The sequence below is a fragment of the Haliaeetus albicilla genome, chromosome W, assembly GCF_947461875.1.
Source record: "Haliaeetus albicilla chromosome W, bHalAlb1.1, whole genome shotgun sequence".
NCBI classification, from domain to species: Eukaryota; Metazoa; Chordata; class Aves; order Accipitriformes; family Accipitridae; genus Haliaeetus; species Haliaeetus albicilla.
In genome coordinates, this window is record NC_091515.1 from 4,624,807 (window position 1) to 4,649,897 (window position 25,091).

General features: G+C 49.6%; 1 protein-coding gene across 2 annotated transcripts in view; it reads right to left on the reverse strand.

Annotated features, from left to right (window-relative positions):
• The window catches only part of ARK2C (arkadia (RNF111) C-terminal like ring finger ubiquitin ligase 2C), a 51,856-nt gene that overhangs the window by 4,769 nt on the left and 21,996 nt on the right, over nucleotides 1–25,091 (reverse strand). The window contains exons 2-8 of one of the 2 annotated variants that reach the window (XM_069775387.1): nucleotides 9,977–10,286; nucleotides 7,781–7,906; nucleotides 4,147–4,276; nucleotides 3,037–3,141; nucleotides 2,413–2,508; nucleotides 2,081–2,164; nucleotides 1,094–1,200 (exon numbers count right to left, since the gene is read on the reverse strand). In XM_069775387.1, the coding sequence (XP_069631488.1) occupies nucleotides 1,094–1,200; nucleotides 2,081–2,164; nucleotides 2,413–2,508; nucleotides 3,037–3,141; nucleotides 4,147–4,276; nucleotides 7,781–7,906; nucleotides 9,977–10,286 (958 nt within the window). The remainder of the gene's footprint in view (nucleotides 1–1,093; nucleotides 1,201–2,080; nucleotides 2,165–2,412; nucleotides 2,509–3,036; nucleotides 3,142–4,146; nucleotides 4,277–7,780; nucleotides 7,907–9,976; nucleotides 10,287–25,091) is intronic. The other variant, XM_069775388.1, reaches the window with a different exon arrangement.

Genomic DNA, 25,091 nt, shown 5'->3' on the forward strand with positions numbered 1-25,091 from the left:
GAAGCCAGAAAGCAGCAGCCGGGGCTGCTTCAAGCATGGGAAAGCACCGATGTAGGGACACCAGTACAGCCTTCCCCAACCACACCAGCTCACGTAGGGCAGTAGGTCTGAGATGATGTCCTTCTTGGCTAAAAGCCTTTTAGAAAACCCCACACCCTCCTGAACTGAGTTGTTCCAGTTATTAATTACCCTGGCTGCTGTTTTCAACCTTTCAGGAGTATCAGGTTATACTCCAAAGCCTCTTGGTTCTTCATCGTCGCGGCTCATTAGCAGTCAGGTGGGTCCCCGGCACTCCTATGTGGGTGTCTGGTGTGCCCCAGGGATTGTGGTTGCTTTTCTCCTACATCACCTTTGCTCACCCTCATGAGCCGGAGGGACCCTGAGCTGCAAGGACCCACAGCAAGAAGATCAGAGTTTTTCTTGATGGTTTAAGGCAATTCAAGGGTGAGGAGCAGGACCATGTAATGCAGCTGCACTGCCTACCTGCACCTCCTTCAGCCATGGTAGCTCAGCCCCTTGCAATTGCTTGTCCCCATCCTCTGTCCCCCATCCAGAAGCAGAGATTTGACCCAACCAAGAGCCTGGGGATGTCTGTGAGGGTTAACTGGGGCTTTATTGTTGGCTCAGGATGGTTCCCTGCGACCGTGCAGGTGGGGTAATTGCACTTATTCTACAATAAAGCAGCTCCCTCCTGGCCACAAGCCCAAATCCCCTGGACTTCACACCTGCACTCCCTTTTATCATACTTCGGTCATCTGTCAGGCTCAGACATTGATGTCCCTGAGCTCCAGATGGCTGTCTGAGACCTGGGACCCGTCCTTCTCTGACACTTGCCACCTGGCCCATTGGCACAGCCTTGAAGCAGGTGATCCAAACCCGACTACAAAAACTTGGCCCCTCTGCTGCTCTTCCTACCTCCAGGCCATACCAATGTCCATCTAAATGGCATTTAGGTTCCCAGACCCTGCAACAGCCCAACTGAGTTTGTCAGGACGAGAACAGGGACAATCCCACCAGCGCATGGCACCATTAATCCCAATAAACACAACTCAGATGGCACACAGAGTCAGAGGAGCAGATGGAAGGATCGTACCTGACATCTTCTCCATCTTCAAGCATGGACAGACAGATTGTGCATTTCTCGTCGGTGTCCGACTCCTCTCCATCCTCTTGCTCAGCTTTGCCCTCCTGCGGTCTTCTCTGCAGCAAGGTTAAAGGCATAATTTGGTTAGGACTTGGCTTTCTAATGCTCTCCCAAGCCCTGGTAGTTGCAGGAAGGTAAATAATAAAAGCTTCATCCGTCAGCCAGATCCTCCAGCTTGGGGAAGCCAGCCCACCCAAAAAAGCCAGTGAGGGGAGGATGCCACCAACATGCTGCTGGTCGGCACGTCTCCTCCTGGGGCTGGTGGCAGTGGGCCTGGTGGTAGTGCCCCAAGGAGCACCCTGTCCTCTGCTGCCCTAACAGAGCCCCCCACCACCTCCTCTGTCCATCCTCCTTGCAGTGGGGCTAGCCCCATGGTCTCCTTTGCTGGAGGCTTCTCCTGGAGACCCCAAAGCATGTGGGGCCACCACTGCCAGGAAGGGCAACCGCTGTGCCCCATGCCAGCTTGGCCACTGGGCCAGCCCCACGCTGCGCCATGGGGCAGTGCTTAGCCTGTCAGCTCTCCCCTTTCCTCTTCTCTCCACACATCCATTCCTATCAATATGATTTTTCTGGATCCACTGGAGATGCGGTCAGAGATAAGCGCAGGAGGAGTTGACTCACTTCCAACCAGGGCAATGCAACATCCCTACTTGTTACTGCCCAGCTGGGAATGACCAACACGTGAAATTACTACCCAAACAAGCATTTTCCCCATTTTCTACTTAGCACAACCCAAAAAATACGGCACCCATTTCCTTAGGGGCAGGAGATCAGCTCCCAACAGAGGAGACAACCCTTACAAAGCGAGGGGAGGACAACCTCCCCCACACCATGGAGCCCGCGCCCTCACGGCGGGGTGCGCGGGCAGCGCCGCTTGCATGCAGAACAGGGTGGGTTTGCATGCACGAAGCCCCCTTGGTGTGTGCACTTTCTTACCAGGTGCGGACAGGGGTGAAATTGCACCCGCTGGGTGGGAGAAGGTTGAGACCCTTTTGAAAATTTGGCCCGCAGCTTCCTAGCCTAGAAGTGAGAAACAGCCAGCTGAGCTACACCACCGCTTCAGCCCGGGAGCCCCACAAGATATTAAAGCATCGATTCTGGATTTTACATTCTTCCCCCATTTTGGGGAATATTTCGATTGACGGCGCCAGTTTGCCAACCCTGAGGATTGCGACCCACCAACATCCTTCCTTCTGTCCGCTCTGTGCCCACAACCCTTGGCCAACTGAGAGGGGCTGGCAGCCGTGAGGCGGTTTTGGGGCGCTCACCTTCTTGTACTTGTGGGGGAAGGTGAACCTCTCGATGGTGTTCTGGACGGCACCCCGGCTCACGCTGCCCAGCCTGTCCTCCAGCTGCAGCAGCTCCTGCGGCACAGGAACACCAGTAAATTGCCATCAGCATCGCTCCCGGGACACGAGGTCCCACCACCCCAACCTACCTCCTGGTGACCAAGGCTCCCTCCTGCCCTTTCCTTGATAGAAATGTCCATCAAACCCAAATCAGTCATGCTTTAATGATGGATCTGAGCTCTAGCACTTGGGCTAATAACTAAGGGTTCAAGGCTAAGAGCTGGATCTCCAGTATTTCAGAAATTAAGGTGGAACTTGAGCTCCGTTTGACAGGCCGGGGAAAAAAACCCTGTAGAACTACAGCACTTTGTTCACAGACGTGAAGGGAGCCAGAGTCAACCCGAGCCAGACCCAGGCACCCTGGAGTAAACCAACTTTTACCAAACTGACTCAACCCCTTTGCCTCCCAGTTATTACTAAAATTGCTGCAAGACTCAGTGCAACTGCCATGCCACAAAACAGTCTTACAAGTTTATGCCAGAGCTAGCGTAGATTCCCAGCATTTCAACATTTAATAATAATTCTAGTCCCCAAGACACGTACTTCATAGCTCTCCCGCACAGCAGACGTGTGCCTGCTTGGGTTCAGTCCCTGAAGAGCGAGTAACTGAAGCTGAGGATAAGGGTAATTTCTGATTTCGTGAACAACCTGCAAGAAGAGAGGGAGGAAAATAAAGCCACCTGTACTTGCACGTAGAAATCCCTTGTGTACCCTGATTTAAATCTAGTGCTTTAAAAATTCACAATGAAAGAGCAGACCGACACCTTCCCCTGTGGAAGCCTTTTAATAACCAAAAAATGAGGTTTTATTAAATAGATCTCCTATAAATGATAACTAAGAACGTGCATTTCTTCTGAATAAACTATCTGTTATAATAATTCCTGTTGCATTTATAACATTGCAGTTCCAGATTCTCAACATGGATTAGCTTAAAAAGAGATTTTATTTTATTTAGTTTTAAATGGGTGGATTTCTCTTCATCCAAGCTTTGATTTTTTAAGCCTTGCTGTAGTACACAGGCGTCAGGGTCCGGCTATGGGCACGAGGCAAAAACACCCTTGTGGGATTTCTGAGGATTAGCAGTGCTTGGCATGGCTCAGCACCAAACACAGCACCCTGTTAGGAGAAGGGCCAGCAAATGACCCCAGTCAGCCCATTTTCTCGTCAAACCCCACCTCCATCTGTGCAAGAGGTCATGCAAAACCTTTACAGATGGCATCAAGGCTGATGTAGAGAACGACGATGTGATAAGGGACGGTCCTCGGGGTTGAGCCAAGGAAGGGAGTCACCTACTGCTAATCCTTCTGCATACAAAAAGTCCTGGAAGCCCACAATTTGTTCCAGTATTATTAGTATTTTTATTATTAGTAATAACTGCTGCGTCTCTCAAACCCTGCCCAGGTTTTGCAGACCAGCTTGTGAGCGTGGTGCTGCACGTGATGGACCGAATCTTTCCAGAGCAACTGAGCTTTTCTTTCCTTTCTCTAATCCAGAGTGCAATGATGCAACATTACCCTTTCAGACACTCCCTCCCACGGCCGGAGATAAGTAGGATTCGCAGAAGACAGGTGATAGAAAGATAGCAGCCTTTATTTTGACTGCCTTCTGGCAGACAATGCTTAAAACATTTCTTGGTAAAAGCGTTTCACTTACCATCTGTGTCGAGGATGTGCTTCTGGGGAAATGGTGCATCCGAGGTGTAGCTAAGTAATGCTGATAGGGCTGAGGGACCGGCCGGACCTGGAACTGGGCGTGAGTCAGTCCCGCATCGACACTGAGGTCCCTGTGGGCACGAGGATGAAGATACGGCTTTGACCGCACGGTTTTATTGGATGGCTTACAGCAGGTCGGATCCTGCTCACAGGGCAAGCTCCCCTGGTGGGTCCTGGGCTGCTCTGGGTTCCTCAGCCTGGGGTGATGCTACTGCTGGAAAGGGAGTTTCCCCCAATTTGGGCAATCACCCACCAGGCCAGCACAAAGGAAAGAGGGGTTGTTTTTATGCCGGTTAGCATTTGTGTTAGCCAGGGTCAAGACCTGCACAGATGCAGCCCGCTAATTTTAGAGCAAGAACATTTTGGTGGCTCCGTTCGATATCCAAGCTCGGTAACTCAACCTAGCCAGACCAGGTCTTCCCTGTGCTGCCATCACTACAAACAACTGCATTCTGTCTCGAATATTTTGCAGAAATACAGCTAATTACCCTGGGGACACACTGATGAACCATTCTGGGTAGTTGTTAGAAGCCAGCTAGGCACTCTCAGGGGGCTTTTCATTGTAACTTTGCTCTCTTTGAAGGTTTCCCAGCCTGCGTCATGGTAGGACATGGGGAAACAAGGGAGACCACACTTTGCCTGGCCCCAGCCTCAGGGAACTCCAGAACTGCTGTTCGTGCAGAAAATACAAAAGGTTTTAAGAAATTTCTGGATGAGACTGCTGTAGGAAAGGGTGTCACACAACCAGCGGGCCAGCACCAGTGAAGCAGGACATCCCCGATGGTCCCACTTGCCCACATGCAGCCTGGCCCAGGCAAGCAGAGCTGGGGTTCAGCTTGGTGAGTTTGGGCACTTTTTTCCTCCAGAAAAATAACCCAGCTCAATCCCAGGACTTGGCATGACCAAGATCCCAGAAAACCCTGCAGCTCTGCCCGATCCAAGCGTGCAGAAACAAACTGCAACCCCATCCACACGCCATGTGGAGGGGATGGGAGGAGACCTAACCCAGCATCTCCATCTATAATCCAATTAGCTGATCCCTCGTCTCTCCAGCCAAGGAGTCTCTCAGCAAACAAGTGCTTTGAACGTCATTTACTTTATCATAATTACCAAAGCTGGCGCTCTAATAACCATTGTCTTCACATTTACCAAAGCAAAGCTAATTAGAGCACAGGGGTGGCTTCCCATTTCAGCCTCAAACTTCTCTTCCCCTGTGAGGAGGACAGCGGCAGCGAGTGCCACGGCTGGTTAGGAGCAACCCAGACGTGTCCTCCAGCAGCTGTGAAACTATTTTCGCCCAACAGCAGATAAGAGACGTGAGGGGACAGTAAATGCAGAAATCCTTTACCCAGAACAGCCTGTGTATCAGGCAGCAGCTCCAGTCCTCTAGTACCCCCTAATAAGACACCCCACATCAAGCTGACGCAAAGAGAGGGACAATTTTGCTGGCCCCGTGCTAGCCATGTATGTGCTAGACAGACAAAACCTGGCAGAGGATAAAACACAGCAGGCACCTGGCAGGAACACAACCAGGGTGAGAATCTGCAGGGCTGGGCATTTTCCAGCTCCCGTGTCACAATTGTGGAGATTTATCCAATTCTTAAGACTGTTCCCAGGTGGATGGAAGGCTCAAGTGGAAATCAGGAGGCTTTGGGTCCATTCCCAGCCCTGTCACTGGCCTGATGCATAACCTTGACCTCTTCCTCTCTGCCTTCCCATATTCCCTGTCTACAAAATAGACGTGATAATCCACAGAGTGCTTTGAGAACAAGGACCGAAGAGATCTTTCAAAGATGAATGGCCACTATTAACTCGCACAAGTAATTGGAATGACAGCACTGCTGAACTGTTTGTGCACCGGTGCAGCTAGAGCCTTAAAATTGGGTGTCGAGGCTCCTGAAGCGATTCTGTGGGTCTACAGAAGGGTCCAAAGCAGAATACTGCATGGAATGCTGTTTTCCCAGGGTTTGGGGGTGAATAAGCAGAGCACATTAGCTGAAGGAAATCAAAACCAACCATCACCTTCTAGCCTGTGCTGCTGTACAGCACCTTGATGCTCAGATGCGAGGTTCAAGAGCTGCGATACTTATGGTACACGGGCTGCCAACAACCAAGAAGTGAAGGATAAGGCTCCACATAACAGGTTGGATGGTCGTCACCCAATGTGCGTGCAGAAGATGATTTAAGGAACCAAATGGAAATTTATTTATTCTTCGCTGGAAGATTTTAATGGAGATTGGGCTGTCTGGGATGACTGATCACCTTCAGATCTTCTTTCCATCCCCATTTCCCGCAACGGTGCCTACCACCTACTGCCTCCGAGTGAGCGCCGCTGCTGCTCATGAGGTGGCAACACATTAAAGGAAAGTTTTTATATCTGTCACTGGGCAAAACTGTACATGTGGCCCGAGGGGAAGTGAGTCACCCAAATATATGTACACAGTATATGTTTTCTGTCATCCCCACTCCTTAGGTTTTTATAAGGCTATGGAGCAACACAGGGGGGAAAAGGAGGGAGGAGGAGTGGAACATAAAGCGACGCTTTATCAGATCCTTTTAATGATTATAATTAAACACTCTGCGCAGAAAGAGAGGCAGAAAGAATGGCTCTATCCGGGTGGTATGTGAACCGCTTTGCAAACTGATCCGAACAATGTCATCCTGGCCAAATTCAGTTCACAGTGGTGCCAGTAATGGGAACACCTGAGAAGAAAATGGCAGAAGGATCTGGCCATTATTTTAGGCTGTGTATTATTACGCTGGAGGGGGAAAAAAACCCCCTGTGTTAAAAGGACTCTCCATTTGCAGAGCGAAGTGCTCATATGCTAGGAAATGCCATAATTAAGATTTCCTCTGCCTTTTTATTTCCGTCCCCTTGTGCATACACATTGCGATTGTCTCTAATTACATGTTCACATGCTATTTTTTCCATTCATTGCACAGAATGGACTTTGCTCAGCTAACAAGCAGCTACTCAGAAGTATGTTTTTATTTTCTTATTCTTCCAAGTAGGGGCCCATACCTTATTAACTGCGCAAGAGCCCAAAACCTGCTCTGAAAACAAAACGATCAATTCCTCGCTCAGCTTTTCCAGGCTATCGAACACTACAGTGGGAGAACGATTAACAACTATTAATTCATTCACACCACCCTGCGGGGCAGGACAGCACGGTGCTCCCTAATTTAGAACACAGAGGAAGTTGTGGCCACTGGTTTTTGAGTGCCTGGTGGACAGCAGAAGATCTACTTCAGCCAGAGACGTTGGTGTACAGAAGAAAGACACTGGCTGTGCCCTGCAGCAGGAAAAGCCCCTGGGGAAGATTAATGCTTGGCTGCACTCTATGATATCAATGCCTCGATGTTATCATATACATGCATAAAGGCTTCAGCACACACTCATGGCCCTCCCAGAGATTAATTTTCCCATCGCACACCCCCCCACATTGTATCTGTTGAGCTGAACCATTAGCTTTCACGAAAGCATTGATCCATCATGATGTTCACCAACCCTTGCAGCCTCCCCAGGACTTCTTAAACACCTCATTCAACTCACTAGCAAAATGTGGAAGACTTACCAGTCCGTGCCTTCGGCTAAATACCTGGGCTGGGGCCCCATGGGTTGTGGAGTTTGCAGTTGGTGGCTGAAGTCAAAGCTGGGGTGTAGACGGTGAGGCTGAACAGACATGCGCTCCTGAGCCCGCCTGCGGTGAGGAGGAGACCAGCAAGCGAGTTAGCCACGTGACGGGCACGAGTACGTACAGCTCCTGCTCCGAGCCCGTGTCAATAAACCAGGGGAAAACCCAAACGGTTGGGCTTGTCAATATGTGTCCAAGAGAAAGAGTCCAGGTAGGTGTCAGGGATGATGGGAAGAGGAACCCAGAGCTATGTCACTTACTCGTGGTCACCACGGACATAACGCAGACCTCCGCTCACCCCCTGCAGCATCCGCATCCACTCAGTTTACAGAGGATGCTATTTCATGGCACCGTGGAGAGAAAAAGAGGCAACCGAACAACTTCTTCCTTAGCAGCTTTGTGCCATTTGCAGTATTTTCTCTTTCTCCACTGTCAGCCCCATAAACAACATACAAGATAAAACATGTCCCTGCTTCAGCCGTTATCCATCATCATAAAGAAGCTGCAGGTTGCCTCATCTCCCCATGCAGTCCATAAACTCCTGGGGAACCTCATTCATAACAGGATTACTCAGGAGTAACTAAAAGCAGAATTTACTCTCGCTGGCCTTTGCCAACATTTCTCTGGATGATGGACAGGCCAGGCTGGGATCCAGCACCTTCTCCGCCAGCTCTGCTGTCTTTGCAGGCAGGGAAGGGAAAGCGGTAGAATATATAGCAGGGTTTTTCTACGGATTTGAGTCTCGTCTTGTGATTATTGCCCATTTGAACTACTCAGGGTAAGAGCACGGGCTGCTTGATCAGTGTCCACATTTGGAGAGGTACAAGGTGGATACACAAGCAGGATTTGCACTACAGACAGACTCATACCCCTTGCTCCCTGCTTACCAGTGGAACCATCGCAAAGCAAAGCTATGGGAAAACACTGGAGAAAACGGAGCAGGGAACTACTAGATAAAGAATCTTTCATGCAACCACAGTTCAGAGGCTTCAGTTTTAAGGGCATGACCCAGATTCCCATTACTGGGACCTCATGCCCCACACCTGTAACGTTTCTGACACCCTCCTCCGATGCAGCTGTGCTTTCAGAAACAGGCTGTGGGACTGGGCAAGAGGTTCCTGCCCTTTTCCACACCACAACCCACTTGCAAATGTAACACTGACAGCATTTACCAAAGCAGCTTCTGCATGGAATTGTGCTCCGTGCTTGTATTTGAATTCAGCTTATGACTAAGAGATAAACACTTGTATCATCGGTGCATCAGCCTCGAACATATTTGCTACCCAATTATTAACTAATCATTAAATCCACCTAAAATCCAGCTTATGCAAAACAAAACAAGGATGAGAAGAACACACAATTTTCACACAAAAAGGGAATGGAAAGAAAGTGTTTTCCATCTGTAGCATTCCTTCCAAATGAAGCACTATCGCAAAGACTCATCCTCTGATTCCTGATCCATGGGTACAACCCACAAATAGCTTCCATATGTTTCCAAAAAAAGCACTCCTCTCCTACATGCTATCTAAACCCCTCTCTCAAGAAACACAATCAGGACAAGGCCAGGCATCTACTTCCACCTCTGCTGAGTTACAGTCTTTCTCTCTGCAGTCGTCAGCCCAGTCTGAATTTAGGCTGCTTTCTGCAATTGAATGTGCTGCGGGTCAACAGCATCATCCCCTCACAGAGCTGGGAAGCCTACCTAGACCCAGGGCAGCGAGCTCTTCATGTGCAAAACCTCATGGAACAGGTGGATACAATCTCTTACACGGTTTTGAAACAGCAGCTATGAGGAGGTAGCTCGTGCACGCCGTCTATCGCTCTCTCTGCCGCGCAGGACAGGTTTACTGCAACACCAAGGTGTTACCATCACGATTCTCCTACAAGTGACAAGAATAGGTGACCTTGGGACGTGCGAGATGAGCATGGGATGGATCCCCATGGGAAAGATACACCTGGAGGTGCAACCTGCCCTGCAACTTCCCTTCCGCTGGATGCATTTTGGGGGGGGTACGCAGACGAACCTCTGAAGAAAGGTTCCCGCCGCGTACTGCCGGGGTTTTGCAGAAGCCACTTCGCTCAAGAGAGGCTGCCGTCGCTTCTCAGCATCCTTGGGGAAGAGTCAGATCCCCTTACCTGGGATGGGGCATGAGCCGGCGGTGCTGTGCCTCGAGAAGCTGTTGCTGGAGGAGGTATTGCTGGTGAAGCGCCTGAGGTAGGAAGGAGGGTCCGGCCACGTCCTGGAAGGGCAGGGCTGGCACCGGTGCCAAGGGCTGGTGGAGGGGACCGCTGTGCTGGTGCGCGGGGGCCATGTGGGGGGTCAGCCCCGGCTGGGGCTGGACCGCGTGAGGCAGGGTGAAGTCGGTGGAGAGCTGAGGCTGGGGACCCAGGTGGAAGTGCCGGCAGGAGGTAGCATGGGGATGCTGAGACCTTTGAAAAGGAGCACCTGGAAGAGAAATGCACGGCTGTCACGGGGGGGGGGCCAGCGGCGGCCAGGGCAGCCCAGCCCCATGGTTGCCCATCCGGGGCAAGAATTGGGCAAACAGGCGTTTCTCTCCTCTGCCAAAAGGGTTAAAAAAAGAGAACAGGTCAGTTAACGCCGATTACATGGAAAAATGTTGATTTTGACTTATAGTTTTTCTCTTCCAAAAACCATTGGAACCAAAACATAGGTTTGGGTTCAGAGTGACTTTTTGGCTCCAAATTGAAGTGTATACTGATGAAAAGTACTTCAGCTTGTTTTGGTTTGCCTGTCTTAAAGAGAAAAAGAACAAAAGTTTTAATAGGGCCTGTAGCGATAGGACAAGGGGTAATGGCTTTAAACTAAAAGAGGGGAGATTCAGACTAGATAGAAGGAAGAAATGTTTTACTATGAGGGTGGTGAGGCACTGGAAGAGGTTGCCCAGAGAGGTGGGAGATGCCCCATCCCTGGGAACATTCCAGGTCAGGTTGGACGGGGCTCTGAGCAACCTGATCTAGTGGAAGGTGTCCCTGCTCATGGCAGGGGGGCTGGACTAGACGACCTTTAAAGGTCCCTTCCTACCCCAACTGTTCTATGATTCTTTGAAATAGCCTCAGAATTTTAGAAAAAAAATAATCTGTTTTCTGAAATATATTTTCATGGGTTATGAGCTCACCAAAGTTTTCAAAGCTTGCTGAATTTCCGTGCAATTCAAGGTATTTCTTTTGCCTGTCTAAAAATGTCCCATAGGCAAGGAAATAATCTCTGCTCTAAGAAACTGTCTCTCGCTGACTGCAGGACGTGAATGAGACACCTTCCACTTCAGAGGGCCGGGATTAAGACCATGCGTCTTTCAATAGCCCATCTTCGTGAGCTGCATGCAGGGAGAAAGCGGCTGCAGGAAACACAACATGGACTGCTATGAGACCAGCCATGAGACTGATGGGAATGAGGAAGAAATGAGGTGTGAAAGATATCCATAGCGGAGGCTTATTGCAAAACATCTGGCACTGGCTTGCACCTCGCTCAAGATCTTTGCTTGGATGGGCCCTTGGCCCAATCTGACACTTTAATTCCTACATTCCTAGAGCACTTACAGGCGTCGCGGCAAAACTTTTGGCTCTTAAACTAGGCGAAGAGTCAACTCAGAGGTGAAGGATGAGACTTGAGTGTGGCTATTGGAGATGCCTCTTTGCTGAGGATCAGCCCCAGGGTAGGACACCTACCCTTTTATGCAGTGTTTTGAACACCTCATCTTCCTAAAAAATTCCTCTTTCTTTTTTAATCTTCGGGAATGACACAAAATATCCAGGAGCGACAGCACCAAGAGACACTGAGTGTCATTCCAAGACAGAAGCAGGCACATCATGCCTTCTTCACCCAGATCCCTTTTGCTTATTTCTCCTTTCTGCTGGCAGGCAGGGCCAGTCCATCACAGCAGCTCAGGGAGCCCCGAGCGCTTTCTGTTCATGCCCATATGGAAACAGAAGATGCACAAAGCAAGCCAGATGTCAGCAAGAGAAACAACGGGAGAGGACCTAACAGAAATGAATGGTTTGCAAAACTGTGCATAAGTAATTACACACAGCATCTCTTAAATACAAACCAGTCCTCCATAGTGCCCCTCTGAGAGAGGCAGTGGGTAACAAATATGTGTGTCACCAGCAGCAGAACTTCTTAAGGTGATAATTTCTCATGCTGTCAGATGCTGGCATGATTCGACTCTGTTATTCATTAAAACCAGAGGAGGTGGGATCAGACCTGCCGTTCCCCAGTGACGGAGCTGCAAACCCAGACCCAAGAACCATACACATACCCCATTCCCCCGGTACTGCAGGTTACATTTGCTGCTGTTGGCTTGGCCCCAACTCACCATACTGACAAGTAAAGGCTGAGTAATGACATGGGGATCCTGTGCTGCCCTGGCCCATTGCTAAAGTCGAACAACACCATAATCAAGGGGAGATGCCTCCTAACTGCTGCGTTTGCCGGGTACTTGCAAAGCAACTCATGGTGAATTGCTCAACCTCTAATGGCCATGGGTCCTCCCAATGGAAAACTGCTACAGCAAGTCACGGGTGAGCAATTTTACACCTGCAGGTCTTCGCGGGGCCTGAAGACAAGGTGAGAGATCAAGTGCCACCAGGCAGCAGTTTGGTTGTATTTCAGACAAAAATGGCTTAGGGCAACACAAGACAGAGAAGCTCAGTGATATTCCCCCACATTTACTGGGACACATTTTGTAGCACATAAGCAGAAAAAGCCAGTCTCTCATCTTATGCACCTCTCTCGTCTCTTGATGCCTGGTGCAACCTTAGCCAAGGATTTCCAGCCTTTTGCTGTATCTTGGGAGGCCTTAGTCTGATTTAGTGAACCGTCTGCGGGGCCTTTGATGCCAAACCCATGATGAACTAAAGAGCAAAATTCAATTGACTTGAATTTTTCCTCCCATACCAAGACAGTCCTTGCGAGGAACTTGGTCATACATTTCCCTGTGGTCCAGAAAGTGCAAACTTTATCTCTGATATCTGGGCAGGAAGACATACAGAGCCAACATAACCTACAGTAAGGCCTAACTCTGTTTTTGTACAGAGAGTTAATTTGCCTTAGTTTGAGGCAGTAGTCAATTAAATCAAGCATTTTTTAGTTTTTTTTCTGGTACCTACTGGTGCAATGATGCATTTCCCTCCATAGGAAAAATACTATCAAGCTATGACCAGGACCGTATGATTAAATAAAACCCATCAATTTGTCTTAACATAATACACTATCTTGTGTTGTAATTGTTCATTCCCTACAACTAATCCAATTGCTGATGAGGATTTTGATGGCAAAGCAAAGACTTTAGGGAATACTTCAGCAGATCTATGCTTATTAGCAGTCATCAAGTCATACAGCTGGCATAACTGAACCAGCCTGCACAACAAAGAGACAGTCCTTGCCAAGCATGGTACTGGTGGACCCCAGAAAGCCCTGGCAAACAAATAACAGCGCAAAACAGAACTTTACATTTCTGAGTTATGTTTTTTCAAGTTTAGCCTCTTCTGCTCATTGTATCTAGCCACAAAGGGCCTTGCTGGAGACTGCTTTCCAAGTCTGTGCGTCGGTCTCGCATACACAAGGTAAATCCAGTGTCACCCTGCTGACACCAGCTGAGCAGCCTTACTCCAGGTAACTCACCATGACCAACACCAAAATCTGGCTCTCAGGCTCTCACCCCTATTCAATGCAATGGAGAATCTCATGTTATCAGTGTCTATTAATGATTACTCTGCTAGCACATCTTCCTTCTCTTTCCCAAGCCGCAGTTTGGTCCTAGATCACATTTGCATTGGAACTGACAAGCATTGCCCATAAAATGCTTCAAGAATATTTGATGCATGGATTTAATCTGCTTTTTGCCTGGACAGTAATATCTGCCAGAGCAGAGAGCAATCCATGACTAAAAACCAGTCCAGATATGGCACTCCAGCTTCTGTTTTCACTCCCCAGGACAAGGGCAGGGCTGACATTTTCATTAGCTAAGCTTTGAGGACATTTCTGCAGCAAAGACCATGAGGTTGGAAAGTGTGCCTATCAAGCTCCAGAGCCACTAATGGCATTCTCCATGAGCCACGTTCCCCACCACCTGCCCCAGAAGTGGCTGCAGGAAGGCAACATTGCTCTGGGAGCAGCAAGGCAGAGACCTTCTGCCAGCTCAATAAGCTCAAGTTTTGGTCTTCATCCTACAGAAGGATCCTCCTTCTCCATTGGGATACTTTGATTTTGCAGGAAGAGGAGTCAGCCAGATCTTAGATGGTGTTTTTATGGCCTACGCCAAAGACACCTAGCAGGTTCCTCAGCTTCAGCGGCCTTTGCTGCAAACACTTCTCTCCTCCAGCTGAAGAGGGAGGGGGAAGCCCAGTGTTCTTGCTGCAGAGAGAAGTCCTTACCAGGCCTGAGAGGCTTTTGACCTGAGGCCAAGCTGGAAACACATGTCCCCATGTCCACCCCGCTGCATGAGGCTCCTTGACGTGCTCCTCCTGGTGGCACCAGTAGCTCCGGCTGCTCATATCTGGAGCCGTGGAGGACTAATTTCTCTGGGTTCACTGTCAGGCTGCCCACCAGCCAGAAATCCTTCTTTCCTTGTCCTGTTGGCTCTTCCTTTCATTTAAATGCTGTTGCTGTGGCAGACGATGACAGCTCAGAGCAACTTCAGATCAGCAGCTCTGAGATGAGCAATGCGTCACATCTGTGTCAGCAAAGCAGAAAACTTACTCTGGTTTTGTGCAGTCTCCCATTAACTGGTTCAGGCCAAATGTCATTGAGATCAAAGACCTCTGTCCCAATGCAAGCATCTAAACTGAGTTATTTCTCAGCAAAGCAGGGGGGTATTTCCACCCTCCCCTTCTTTGCCTTTCCTTTCCCTCTCCATACTCGTTCCTCATGCTCTTCTGTTGACCATACACATTTACAAGGTCTGCTGTCTTTCTTAGCTTGCCCACGCACCCACCCAAACTCCCAGTTTGGACAACCCTTGTTGCCTTACACCTGCCTGGCCTCAGCTAAGCCACAAAGGCAGCTAATGCCTGAGCCTAGATAATCTAGGTCTAAAAAGCACCTTGCAAGTCTAAAAGTTTGCCCTAACACATGGAGCCAAAGATGAGATCCAGTGGAGAAGTGAATCAAGTCTTGGGCAAGCCAGGCTATCTGTGGGGTGGGAAAGAGGAGCTACGTGGTCCTCTGACATGCCTGGGGCCAAGCCTGGCCCAAAAGAGGTTACGGCACAGCGTGATGGTGTAGGACCATGTGGCTGTGGCTGTGGCCGTCCCATCCACCTTGTGCCTTTGGGTGACCACCAGCAACACTTCCCTGCCCTGTGTGATGCTCTGATAGCCGCAGCATCCACTCCCCCTCGGCTTCTTCTGTCATGTCTCAAAGCCAAGGCCAGTGCTGGGATCAAGGCCTGGGGAAATCAGTGCTTCATTAATTCCTGCCGCTACCAGAACAGGAGCGCAGATCAGTAGCTGCCCCAACCGCGCTGGTTCACCTCCGCTACCACGACAGACGTCGCAGCTTCATGCCGTGATGCTGAGGACCCGCCATGGAGCTGGGTCTATCATATTCCCCACAGGTACACAGCTCGGCGACGCCGTGGCCCCATCTCCCTACCGGCACCATGAAGACAATCTTCAACTAAAAAGCCGGCGGGGAAGGTTGCTTAACAGCTATTTACAAAGCACCCAAAACACTTAGCTGGAAGGTGGCGTTACAGGCTGCAGTCTCCAACTGAGGAGGTATAAATTCATTTTTAGAAAGCCAACAGATGATGCAGGCGCATGGATAGCTGAACCTCTTCGGCTGCTCGCCACCACGCCGTTTCCACCCTTCGCTCGCACAGGCTTTGAACACAGCGGAAACCCGCAGGGAAATTCATCACATCCTCCTCGCCGCCGCTTTCTCACTTCCACAGCTTTTTTTTTTTTTTTTCTCTCAGTTCTACAGTTATATTTATTGTTCCTATACATTATCTCAAGCAGCCTGGACTTTTTTTCTTTAAAAGAAATGCTTCCGCTTCCTTCACACCCCCAGGTGAATCCGGCAAACGATGCAGGTTGGTATGTGACATCGAGTCACAGGAATATACTGGTCTGATACTGGTTATTTCTGTCACTGGGGATTCTCCTTTAACATCAATCAAGATTTGTCTATGTATATGCACATGCAAATTTATCCATCCAGCAATATTTCAACCAGAAAGGCTCAAGGGATCTGCGCGCTCATTAAACACTGACCCACCTCAGAGATGCAAAGCCCCTGGGTAATCCCTGCAGAGAGACAGGGGATGCTATGGGATTTATGAAAAGAAAAACCCAGAAAGCAGAACAAGTTATTTCCACCTCCTTTCCTCATGGTAACAATATTTTTGATGCAGTCAGGCTACCGGTAAGGGACGCAGGATCAGGCCCGGAGCTGGCGCTGGGGATAGGTATCTCGAGCAGACAGCTGCAGCCCAGGGAGCCCAGCCACCTTTGAGAGGAAAACAAAATCTGTCTTATGCTGTTAAAAGCTGCCTGCGATTGCATGTGAATTTTTCCCCTGGGTAAGGCAACCTGGCCGGCTCGTCGAGGCGTTCACGGTCTGCGTGCGAGCGTGGGGGCTGAGGGGGGTTAGCGGGGAGGCTGGGGCTGTTTATACCTTTCGATCCTATCGCGGCTAGAGAGGGAGATGGCAGCTCCCAAAGAGCCCTGGCTTCACTCACTGACAGATTTTGCAGCCGCGGAAGATCTGCCCGTCGCAATCAGCCGAGCTGGGGGATGGAGCCGTGCCGTCTTGGGTGTTTTGCCCTGATTAGAGCCCCCACAACCCCTCCTCCTGCCCTGGGAAAGCAGATAAACCCCATAAACAGGAACCATTCGCAGTGCTTCTCCAAGCACCGGGCTCTGCAGAGAGCCTGCCAGGCTTTTAATAGCCCAGGCTCCTGCAGTTTCTTTCCCTGGATGTGCATTAAAATTCCCCTCGGAGTCAGGAACGCGGTGGGAAGTCAGCATCGGTCCCCATGGTATACAGCGAGTAAAGGCTAAAATCGTGGGAGCAGCTCCGGCTTCACGGGACACACCGAGAAGGACCGCCACGGGGGACTCGACTCACACTTCGTTTACAAACAAGCTACTAATTGCCTGGTGCCATCAGCCACGTGTTAACCCTTTGTAAATTATTTGTGTATATACCCTTATTAAATGAGTTAAATCGACTTGCTAATAGGAAATGATGCGTGATAATGCACCTGGAAAATAAAAAAATTAAAAAAATTAATCCCCCAGCCGAAATCCACAGTATGTTCAGCAGCATAAAAATTTAGTGGTCTTGCACAGAAGGAGATACTATGCCGTCTCACTCCCATATAGGATAGCAAACTGCAGGGTGAGGAGATTGGGGCAGGGAGGATGGAAGAGGAGGAGGAAAGAATTTGAGAAAAATTTATCAGACAGGAAGGACTCTGCCTCACTTTCAGCACCTTCCCCAACAGCTTTCTCATTTCATTTAGTAAATCGCAAGAACCGTGCCAAAAATAATAGGCAGCCAGCTCAAATCCAGCCCAGGGTGCAGCCTGCCGTCCCAAGCATCTAGTGCCACGCAACGGGTAGCAGACCCCAGCACCAGCCCATGGCCAGGCGAGGAACAGCCCTGGGACATGTTAACGATGGATAAAGAGCATTTTCATTTGCCTTATTTGCTTGGCCAGGCTGTGAAGCACCAGGGACCGAGTCAGGATGGAGCCCTTGGGGTGGGCAAAGGGCTGGTGTGCGTTGGTTGGCAGAGCATGGTTGGGTCCTGGATGGAAACATGAGGTTTTGGATGTTTACCATCCTCCTGCTCAGAGTCTTGCACATTTGATAGAAAAGGGCTGCAAAGGGGTTTAGGGGCCGAGGTGGGCCCCCCCATCATCATTTAACAGTTTGGTGGTCACCACTACGCAACAGCCCTTATTGCACCCCTCCTCTATGGACCTCTGTGCTGGCACAGCAAAACCCACGCAGACACAGACCTGGGAGACTGCAGATCACCCCTGCCTGCTCGTACGATCCCCATTCAACATCCTCTCACCCCGACAAAACCGCTCCTTGATTTCTGAGCGACGTGAGCTGGCGTGGCTGGAGCATAAGCTTGTACACACACCCGTAGTCCCTAACACGGAGCAGAGCATCTCCTCTCTTGCACACCATGGGGGGGGGGAACCACATACGGCCCTGATGTACCTAAAAAAAGGCTGAGCTGGGACTCATTCCAGAGCCCAAACTCGGCATTCAACAAAAAAACCCGCTTACAACTGGCAATAACCAGCATTTATCAGCATATTTCTATCTGGGCTGAAGCTATGCTGAGCGGTGGGGATGGGGAGCAAGAGGTATTATTGGGATATGACTGGGCAGACTGGACCCATCGCAGGAGAGAGACGGCTGTTTATACAGCGCTGTCTGAGGCTTTTTTTCTGCAACTCTTTTCCACTAGCTTCAGGGGGAAAAAAAAAAGTTTTGTTGAAGATGATGTTTCACAGGAACGTGTTGAATTCAGCAATATTTTCCAAGGAAGAAGGAGAAACACTTTGGCGGCGTTGCTACACTGAAATCCGTCTTTTTGCTTTTGTACTTCACACTATGTTTTAATTATAGCTTTATTCTAATGTACGGTGTTTGAGGGTGTATTTACAATTTTTGGATTGTCACACCAAAAAAAAAAGCCAAACCACACCGAAAGAAAATGTTTTCTGAGATTTAATGGTCCTATTTTCACTACTCCCCTCCCAGGCTCTCACGTTCCTGGAGGGACAGGTGGCCCCAGAAGCCTGGTGTGACATTTCCCACCCAGCCTAGTTCTTCCTCCCCAAACTGCCCCGTTTCTCATGGTTTTGGGCCCAGCTCTGTGCATCTACCAGGAAAGGGCGCTGGAGGAAATGCAGCTTTGAAGATGTTGCAAACTCCCTCTGCGACTTTTTTGTAACGTCTCTCATTTCTCTTTGGTCTGAAGGCATCGGAAAAGATGGAAAACAAACAGCCGACAGGAATCGCTTGCCCTTAAAGCCTGGGCTAGAAGCAGGGGTCACATCTCAGGTCTCAATGACATTTTTGGGCTACTCAGCCGTTTGCAGGGCTTGTGTTCGAGCAAAACCCCGGCGCTGCCAAGGGCAGAGAGGGTTTGGCTGGTACCTGAACTTCAAGGCAACTCCTGGGGCTTTGCCAATCAGCCATGCAACCTGATGTGCTCACCCATCTCTTCTCGCCCACCATCATCCCAGCCAGCTCCTATGTGTAACCCAAGCCCGTTTTATGTGCCGTACAGCGGGAAAGGCAAAGAAAATCAGAGCTTTTCCCAGTTTATTAGCAGGCACCTTGGCTCAATGGCTCTTCTCCAAGGTTTGGACTGTTAGCCCAATTAAAAAAAAAGTGGAAAAGGGAGTTGGAGGGGCCAGGGGCCCCTTTGGCCAAAGAAGGCAAGAGAGCTCATCTTTTTGTGGTCATACATTACTAGCAGGGTGTTATATCCATGTGAATCACTCGCCAACCTGGAAATGGGAACATTAACCAGGGAAAGGAATCCATCCTCAATTTAAAAATAAAAAATAAAAAATCCTGACGTGACAGCGGTCTATTACTTGGCTCTGCCTGCAGAGAGCAAAGGGGAAGCACTTGGAGCAAGCCCTATCCCTGCCCTTGGGAATGTAAAAACGTGCTGACTTGTGCACGCAGGAGCCTTTGACTTTGACAGGCAGCGATATGCTGCAGCCAGTTGTTTGGAAAGGGAAATTCAATACTTGGGTTTCCAATGTTTCCTTGCCTTTGCAGTGTCCAAAGCCCTCCCCAGACATTTGGAAGTGCTCAACACCTGCCTTAAAACACTCTTTACTGCTCCTAATGACCGGCCAGGGGCCTTGCAGCAGCTCCCTCTTACCAGTAACGATACGCAGGACATCCAGAAACAGGCAAAAAGCCAAAACCATGGGGAAAAAAAACCCAGCTAGACATTGCAAGGACCTGGCAGGATCCTGGGTGTTGTGCTGCATTGCTCACGGAGCCTCTTAATTCTGCGACAGCCCAACCCAAAACCCTCCACCCAAACGCTGCTAAACCTGGTGGGTCTAAAATCCAAATGCAACTTTAACCCTTCCCCAGAGAAGGTGTTAATGGGAAGAGCCAATGCCCTCAGCTGTCTCTTGTCCCTGTTTAAGTAAAAGGTTTTGTGATCCCATCTAGTCTCAAACCTGTATCTGGTCAGCATCAACCCACACCGCAATGGCTCAGACAAGAGCGGAGTCCTTCAATATTCCCATATGTCATGGGCACCCGGGAACCAGGGCTTATCCACAATCCTGGCACAGGCACCCCAATCCTGTGCCAGCCCAAACATCCCCTCCCTTTTCGGCAGCTTTTGGGTGAGAACCGGTGGTGTCGGTGCCAACCCTCTCCTCTCCGCACAGCTTATATCCCGTTCATAGGGATTTCCCCGTACTATCAAAGAAGGAAAAGATGCTTTTTGGGGCACAGTTTGCCTGACCTGCTTTAAACCTCCCTGCTAGGGAGAGATCAGAGCAGCATTTGAAACTTGTCCTAAAAACATAGAGGAGGTTATTTTGGGTGGGTTATTCTGCATCAATCCCATCCATCTCCATCTCACATACATTGATTTTCCCCCCACCCCATGTTTTAAATGGGACTTTAATAACCAGCTGGGTTTCCTGCTGGATTTATTTATCTGCAGTTTAAGCCCAGAGGTGGGACATCCCACCCAACACTTCTGCACAGCTCCAGAGTGAGTGGCAGTGATTTGTGGGGCAGGTTTGGGAAACCAGCAGAGTGTTTCACCATTTCTGGGAACAGCACATCAGGTTGGATGGGGGTTCTTTTGCTGGTTCTCTGGCAAATCAGCCTCAAAGCCAGAACTTTTCGACACTGGAGCACAGCTCCAAGTTTTGTTTCTCCTAGCACCCAAAACCAGCTGTCTGACCTCACGGAGAGAGCACAGCGCGGGGGAGTGGCAAGAAGTCAGGCTGGCTATTAAAGAAAGGGAGGTGGCAAGCGTTGGGTGTGTCATTAGTGCCGCTATTAATTAATGCTGAGGGCTAATAAAGTCTGTAGTGGTGAGAGGCAAGGATGGGAGTCAGGACATGGCACGTCCCCTTGCAAAGGGATTGGTTGATCCTATGTTGTAGGTCACTTTCTAGATTTTATCTTAAACCCTGCAGACACATGCTAGGTAGGGTGCAAAGCATTTACTGGGCTGCATGAGACTCTCAGTGGGGCCAGGAGGGCAACTCTTGCAGCATGCGAGGTACCTGCCACTCAGGGAAGTCAATATACTGTATGGTCTCCCTCGAGTTTTTTAAAGACTGCCCAAAGCCACACCAAAAAACGCCCTTCCTCACCCCACAAGGCAGAAGGCAGGACATTCAAGAGCTGGCACTTCTTCCAAGTGACAATATCCAGAAGACAGGAGCGTCTTACAATTGCTAGGGTACAAAAAAATGAAGATTATCTCTTAAGAGAGAGCAGAAATGCTCCAAGTAGGCGGGTCTACAGGATACAGTGAAAGAACAAGGTAAGCAAATCCCCTGTACAGTGCTATAAGGTCCCATCCTGACCCCACGAGTTCACCCCCCCAGTCCAAGAGTGGTCCTCAGCATGGGGGCTAGCTGTGGAGCTCCTGCAAATTCCCAATCCCCACTGGACCTCTTCATTTAATTAACCTAAAGGACTTTGGAGGTTAGATCATCACTGTGCACTGGTTGGAGGTGCAGTGCAGGGACCTGTTTGCACCCCAGGACGGCAGCAGCAGCCGGGGCCATGGTCCATCCCAAGGACCAAGGCTGAAGAGAAGCTGAGTGAGATGCGGTGGGTGCTGGCAGTGAGCTGCCATGGGTCAGGGCAGCTCAGCAGCTCTTTATGCTGAACTGATTTGAACTCAGGTTTGGGAAAACCCCAGGTACCGTGAGTCCTGGGTCCTGGCAATTCCACTTTTATGCTCCATGAATAAGAAGTCTGTAGCTAAAAATCAAAGATCCTGGAAGCCTGTTCCCCATTAAACTTAATATCCCAAACTTTATAGGTATGTGTCGCTCCAGGAGAGAGAGAGCTATGTTTAAAGTACAAGTAAAACATCAGTTTCTCGATGCAGAAATAGCTCTTACTTTACATTTCCGCATGAGGTCCTGGCATGAGTTAGTGATGCTAAGCCCTGCTGTAATAACATATAAAGGAAAACTACACCGACAGCAAGAAATATGTATTTTATAGGGCTAAATGTAAAGTCATCCATCTAAGAAAAACCATACAGGTCCTATTTGCAGGTGACAGGCTATCTGAGGGAAAGTGATTTTTGGTAATCAGCAAACCATGAGCTCCCAGAGCCCCGGCAGCACCTGAAGGAACAAGTGTTTGCTACAAAAAAAGCAGGAGGTGGGGTCCCTTGGGAGCAACAAGCCCCTTATATTGATGCCAAAGCCAGGAAGGAGGTTTGGAGGGGAGCCCAAGGGTGCCATGTGTGTACCCTGGAGGGACGCACTGCAGGAGACCTGTGACTCCATGTCAGAAAGAGAAAAGCTGAAACCACGGTTGAGCACAACCTAAAATGGTGCCTCACGTGCGTTGGGCAGGATGAGGTTCATCAGCCTGGCAATGAGCCCAACAAAACCCAGTGGCTGGGACTGACCTCCAGCCACCACAGGCATCACATACCCAGAGCCAAAATCTCCTCCTCAGCACCAGATAAAGCTGAGGCTGAATGGTTTCCTAAAAACGTCCTCTTGCTCAGACAGGAATTAATTTTGGGCTGTGAGATGGGGAAGGTGACAAAAACTGTCCCTTCTGGCACAAAAATCCACCCGCTTGTGGATATTTTCCCCTCCCACTGAAGTCAAAGAGGGCTGATTGCAAGCGACTCACTTTTCCAGCACATTGGGAATAGGAAATCAGGTTCCTGCTTATTCCATCAAGAACATCCCGCAGGGCTGCAGGTGGCCCAGCAGCAACCAGGTAGGATCTCAGGCAGCATCTCATTTCCCTGCAATCAGCTTCTGAAATATCCCAACAAGCATCTGGCATCCCTGAGAGAGTTAAGACTAAGTCAATGTTTCCGTCATCAACCTCGCTTTCGAGGGGCTCGTAACTCTCGACGTTTGTGCTCTCATGAGGCCAAAACTTGGCACAGAAGCACACGACCCAGATGCAGTTTTATTTGGTAATAAATAGCTTAAATCTCATAAGCCTTTTTTTTTTTTTTTTGGCTTGAACATGTAAAATGGGAAAAGAAAAATGTGTGGGATTTTTTTTCCTACCTTCCGATAATTTTGGAAAAGCAGCTTATACTGAATAATAGCAGGCTTTTTTCAGATACACAGAGTCCACAATGCCATTTCTCAAATATCCTGCCTTTTTTAATATCCGCTCTTTAACAGGATCAATGTCCTTCGCCCAGCACAGCACCAGTATTGCAGCCCGAGATTTCAGGGGGTGACTCGCAACGCCGGATTATTCGATCTTTGGCATATTAAGCCTGATGTTCAGGAAGAGTTAAAACATGGCAAAATTCCCCAAGCCCTTTAATCAATGCCGGTAAAACGTTTTAATGATGGATTGCTGTTTTAATTGCACCCCTGTGACATCCCACTTCTCTAGAGTTCAGTCAGTTATTGCAGCCCAGCACTATCTAACCAGCCCCTGGGTGAGCATTGGTTTCTGTCAGCTATCCACCAGGATTTTAGCACTTTCAGATTTACCCCAAACTCAGCCTTTGCTCTACCGAGGCCAGCTACTTTCCAGTGGCCAAAAGCCAAGGAGACACCCCAAGCCCCCAGCCCAAGGGCTTGGCTGCCCTTCAAAAGTCCACCTCAGCTGGAGCAGAGAGAACTAGCAGTGATTTTGCTTATACAGTCAGCTCCAGACGTTGGAGGGTCTCCAGTGGGACACTGGGCTACTGTCCAGCTGGTGCCATTATCGGAATGCTTTGTTATCTGCAGGGCTGGGATTTTTTGCAGGAGGCAGTGGGGGGCTGCCGGGTATGGGAACGTTGTACTGGTATTGGGAGCTAGGCTGATGTTGGGTCAGGGTGATGCAACGTGGCCCGAGGAGGACTCTGCAGATGTTACATTAGGAAAATGTCCTTTCCACGGGGTGTGGATCCACCCATTGTCCTCTCTGAGCCACGTCCCCATTTGCTGGGAGGGAGGATTGAAGGCAACCCTACAGGGTTGGAAATTTTCCCCCAAAATGGCCTCCCACCAAGTTCTCCATCTCAACGCTGGGCTCGCAACCCAACGGCACGCACAGAGTCTCCCCGCGCACTCGTCCCACCTCTCAGCCTCCCCAAACCCTGACAGACCCAGTGAAGAATAACTTGCAAGAGAGATACAGGGAATTTGCTGGCTGGAAGCAAGGCAGGTGGCTCGTGCTGCAGAGCCCACCCCTTGTCCCAGAAGGTCCCAGCCTGCCGTCAGCCCTGCGTACGCGTAGTCTCCAGGAGGAATGAGATAGCCCGCATATGGTATGGATTTGCACAGGATCCAGGAGACTCGCTAAATGAGGGAGCAGTGGATCGGAAGAAAAACTCCCAAATATACAGATACGCTTCAGGCCATCTGTCCTCAAGCAGCACCAGCCATAAGCCACATTATAAAGCACATAGGAGATGTCACAGCAAGAAGTTGCTCATGTGAAACTACTCTGACATGCCATAGCAATTGCACCCAAGGAAGAAGCATCCTCCTGCTGCAATGAGGCCATTGCAGGAGTTGGTAGGTGGACAAACGGCAACGCTGCCTCCAAAGCTAGCTCCAACCACAGCAAGGTCTTCCCACCTCTCGTTCACATAAGATGTAACCCAGCTCCCGCAGCTGGGTCTCTGGAGAAAACACCAGGCACGGTCCACAGTTGGGAAGCATTTGCTTAACATCAGGCTGGTGCCAGGTGTGTCTGCTGCAAATCCACGCATCCTGGCTTCAATCTGTCTGCAGGAAAGACAGCAGCGGTAGGTCTGCACTCCCTGTGCTTGCCGTGAATGAATGGCTTTTTTTTTTTTTTTTTTCCCTTTTAGATTTAAAGGCAATAGAGTGCCAGTAATTAAACTAGTCTAAAGAAGCAAGCCCAGCCACCTCAAACACAAAAGCTGTTGCAGAGCCATGAGATTAATCCACATGAATATTAAAGACACAGAAACTACCAACAAATCCAGAAGGAACCAAACTGGGTGACGAGGGAGACCCATACACAAACCTGCAAGCCCTGATTTCACATCTTCTCCAGCCGCCGCGGGAGGAATGAG